This window comes from Zeus faber (assembly GCF_960531495.2).
Source record: "Zeus faber genome assembly, chromosome: 3".
NCBI classification, from domain to species: Eukaryota; Metazoa; Chordata; class Actinopteri; order Zeiformes; family Zeidae; genus Zeus; species Zeus faber.
This window is the reverse complement of record NC_137190.1, coordinates 31,054,438-31,059,286: the sequence shown is the minus strand read 5'-3', so window position 1 is coordinate 31,059,286 and position 4,849 is coordinate 31,054,438. Positions and strand designations below refer to the sequence as shown.

At 44.6% G+C, this 4,849-nt stretch overlaps 1 protein-coding gene across 1 annotated transcript; it reads right to left on the bottom strand.

Moving 5' to 3' along the window:
• Positions 1-206: 206 nt before the first annotated feature.
• Positions 207-3,296, bottom strand: pcdh20 (protocadherin 20; the record flags this gene model as incomplete). The annotated part of the gene is made up of 2 exons (XM_079997142.1): positions 207-2,828; positions 3,249-3,296. 2 exons carry the CDS (start codon positions 3,294-3,296, stop codon positions 207-209), a joined length of 2,670 nt encoding a protein of 889 aa, XP_079853268.1.
• Between the last annotated feature and the right edge of the window lie 1,553 nt (positions 3,297-4,849).

Genomic DNA, 4,849 nt, shown 5'->3' with positions numbered 1-4,849 from the left:
CATGTTCAGTGGCAGAAAATGTATCATTTTTTAAATATACTGTTATCTGAAAGCTCATTGCAATATGCATGATATGACAATAACACTGTGGTATTACTGGCACAGAGTCAGTAACAGACCTCATATCAGACCTACACCCGTCACAGTGAGTATTGTAAACATTCATGTAAACAGTGTGATTGTGAGGATGTGCGCGGCGGTAAGTGTCAGATGTTTGAGATCTGCCTGAGCTTCCTGTCCACAACCTGCATGGAGTCTCCGTTCATTTTCAGCGGCATCTCCACCTCCGGCCTTTTCTTACGGCTCTTTTTGAGCCTCCGAAGGCATACGTAAGATGTCAACGCAATGACTATGAGGAGCTGCCCTAGACATATCACTGAGAGGGTGATCAGGGCTGGCCGGCAGGGGAATAACTCGTACCTCTCCGGCATGTCCTTCAGCTGCCCGATGTACCAGGGCTTCTCCTCCACCTCGATGTCCGCCTCCCTGGTCAGCAGACTCTGGATGTAGCTCTCGTTGCTAACGGTCTCGTTGACAAAGAGGTTGACCATGACTATAGAGTGGAGCGGCTCCGGCTGCCCGTGATCGCTGACCTTCACCAGAAGGCTGTAGAGACCGCGGTTGCTGAGCTCCCTTTTAAGCGTGATATTTCCGGTTTCCGGGTCGATATCAAATGAAGCTGGCTCACTGCCTTTCCTCTTAATGATGCTATAGGCAATTACAGCATTCATGCCGGTATCCTTATCCACGGCGTAGACCTCGGTGATAGACGTTCCTGGTAGAGTGTTGGGCAGCACAAGCATGTAGGACTGATTGGACTGGGGGAATAGAACAATTGGCGGGTTGTCATTTACATCCAATAACAGCACAGTCACCATGGTAACACAGGATAGGGCAGGCTCGCCCCCGTCAACTGCCTCAATCCACAGCTGGTAGGTGCCCTGTTGCTCACGGTCCAGAGATGTCTTAGCTCTCAGCGCGCCGCGGCCGGTGTCGATCATGAAGATGTTGCTTCCATTGAGGATGGACAGTGCCACCCAGCCGTTTTCTCCAGCATCGGCGTCCGTTACGGAGAGCACCCCAATCTCACCGAAGCCTGGAAAGTTCTCAGGCACAAAGAAAGTGAAGTCCTTGTTGATGAAGCGCGGCATGTTGTCATTGCGGTCCTGCACTCTGACCACCACAGTGGCGATAGATTCCTTCCTTGGTGTCCCCTGGTCCACACCCCTTACTATAAACCGGTATGTCTCCTTCTCCTCACGGTCCAGTGATGTTGCCACAGACAGGACACCAGTCATACGATCCACGGCGAAAGCACTAGGGGCGTCACCTCCTAGGAGGTAAATGACCTCCCCGCGACTCCCGCTGTCCGGGTCTGTGGCTTTGAGTTGGGTCAAGAAAGTGTTTGGAGGATTGTTCTCCTCTATAGATAGTTCTACCAAAGACTGCGTAAAAACTGGTGCATTGTCATTCTCATCCAGCACCTGCACCTTGAGGAACGTCCTGATGACCAGGCCCTTCTTGTTTCGGGTAACTACTGTGAGCTCGTACTCCTGAGTCTGCTCATAGTCCAATGGTTCAGTGGTCTCCAGCAGGTATTCATTCTTAAAGAGCTTGTAAGGGATTAGCCTGAAGGGACCAAACCCCTCTAAATGGCTTTCCAATACTTGGTTCACATCAATGTTTTTAACAGTAAAAAAAGCAACTGGAGTCAATGCTGGCTCAGATTCCTTCATTGTCACTACTCCATCTTTTTCTGTGGCAATGTAGCGTGGTATGACAGCAGGGGGGCCTGTGACCACTTTGTTGATATGAACATTAATGGTGGCAACGGCAGGTATACAGCCAGGTCCATTAGCAAGAACCGTGAGTTTGTAGAGTTTGCTTGTGCCGGTGTCTATTTTCCGTGCTAGCTTGATCAACCCAGTGACTCTTTCCAAATGGAACAGGCTCCTGGTGTCCCTTGGCACACGTTCACTGTAAGCAAAGCTGATCTGCGCATTAGCACCGAGGTCAGGGTCAAAAGCATGCAGGCGTGCCAAATGTGTCCCTTTGGTGGTATTCCCATGGAGAGTGATATTCATTTGTGACTTTGTGAACTGAGGGCAGTTGTCATTCACATCGGTGATTATTATCTTCAAGGTGGCTGTGCCCAGAAGAGGAGGCATACCACCGTCCTCAGCGATAATATCTGTTACATACTCAGCCTGCGTCTCTCTGTCCAACAAATCCGTCACAATGAGAAATGGCGTCAGCTCGCCGCCATCATTCTCCTCCACATCCAAAGTGAACACGCCAAAGTCGTTGACCAGCCAGTAGGTTTGCACACTGTGGAAACCCAGGTCTGCGTCAACTGCAGACTGTTCCACCGCAAAGCGGGCGTTGACCGGGGCGTTTTCTGGGACAGACACACAAATCTCCCCCACCGGGAACCTTGGCCTGTTGTCATTCACATCCTCGATAGAGATTTTCACTTTGACAAGCTGGAAGTACTGCTGGGGCAATACAAACACATCCAGGGAGAGGATACATCCCTGGGGCTCCGAGCTGTCAGGGCACAGGGTCTCCCTGTCGATCTCCGTGGCAGATGTGTAGAGCTCGCCGGTAGTATTATTTAGGTTCACGTATTGTTCACTGACCTTCTTTTGTGGCAGATTGAACAAAAAGGGGGGATCAACAGTAAAATCCAAATTTAAGTCTACTCCAATGGCCCCGATGAAGGTCCCCATGGGTAATCCCTCCTTTATCTTATAGAGGAGCTCTTTTGCGTGGCTGAAATTTGCAAAACAGGAGAAAGGGCTGGTGTGAAGCAGGAGGATGCACAGACCCTGAAATATATGATAATTGAACATAATAGTTTAATGGAGGAACTGTAAGATATTGTTCAAAATCAAGAGTGCAGCTTAACAAGTGAGATCGTATTATATCAGCTGAGATAGGAATTTCATATTAAAAGGCAAACTTGTAAATGTGGTGTCTCAGACTCAACTTTGAAAGCACAAAGAGGTTATTGATACAAAAACATTCACCCAGCTTTCCTGATAACCACAAAAAGTTTTTGTTTTTTTTCCCCTTGACATCAAACTGTCAAACTGCAAAGGCTATTCACACTATTACTCTTGAGAATCATATATATATATATATATATATATATATATATATACATAAAGAAACACACACACACACACACACACACACACACACACACATATATATATATATATATATATATGTGTGTAAAAACGTACCCATAAAACTCCTCGTTTTCTTAGGATGGGGCCTTTGTCGTAGAACATGTTTTTTCTCCTGGTCCGACACTTTTCTTTCCTATAGTGAGTGGAGTGACGTTCTAAGTAACGCAGGCATTTTAACAAGACGTCGAGCACCACAGACCACTGCTGAGTGCTTTGCCTTCTTGCTGTGAGAATTGAGCGAGCCATTCATCCCGGCGCGGCGCTCAGGACACTCCCACCGTATGCAAATCAGTGCATTTTGCCGGCCAATCATGGACCATGGCCACAGGGAGAGATCAGTGTTGGTTCCTCAGCTTAGGTTTTGATGATTTCACCAAAGCCCTTGGACAGTTATATAGACATATTTATTGATTCACCCCCCCCCCCCACACACACACACATACTATCTCTACGCATATGGTATCTCATATAAATATTGTCTTGAAACAAACAATGCTGCTAATGTTCCTGTCATATCACGTATGTTCATAGCACGGCCCCGGGCATGAGATCAATGTGACTTTTGCAACACAACTGGTGATTGGAGTAAGGAGATGAGCGACAGTACTGTAAATACAGAGATTGTAAATGCAGAGATGCAAAAATATCTGCAGATCAGAGATTAGTTTAATCCAGCATTAGTTAAAAAAAAACAAAAAAAAAAAAACAGGATTCGGCATGAATGAGCGCATTGCAATGACAGTATGACAACACTGGAATGAAGATACATAGATATATACACACACACACACACACACACACACACACACACACACACACACACACACACATACACACATATATATATATATATATATAAAATATATAATAAATGAAAAATATATCATATATCAAAACTATAAAATGTATGATAAAATAAAATTAAAATAATATATTACATAAACATATTTACTTTCATACTAATTTTGAGCAAATTTAAAATGCAAAAAAATAAATCCCATTATATCAGATGTTATTATGTAATGTAACTATATGAAATCTGTAACTATATCTCCCAAACTTCTGAAGCAAAGGAACGTAAACAAAGGCGGCAGTGTGGTAATCCCAGCACCACAAGTGGTGGTTTGCGTCAGATTTCGGGTTGGGCCTTTAACTAAATCAACCCCTTAATCCCCACGTGTTCTAAATGCCGGGCCAGCTGTTTGCCGGGATTGGAAGCATACTGCTCACTGAGACTGTCTGATTGAAGTACTCAAAAAAAAAGAAAAAAGGAATTGGGATTGAGACGATCACATACATTTATTTACTGAACCAGTTCTGGTTTCAGTCAGATGTTCATGGTGATCGCTTCATTTTATCAATTATCATCGTCGCCGTCATCAATTTAATCCTGTCATTTTTTTTTTTCTGAGGTACTTACTTAGGACACAAAGGTATTTTATAGGGATAATGTACTCAATTTTGTATCCCCTGATTCGGTTTCTGAGGAATTTATATTGTGTTTTGTAGGAGATATTTACCAAGCCTTTATTAGCATTCTCCACATGTGCCCACTGTATCCAATGCACATGCTGTCAGAAAACAAAAATAAGTTGGCATGTCAAGGAGGAAGGAAAAAAGTATTTCAAGGAAATCAAGCCGTTTCTGAGCCGGCC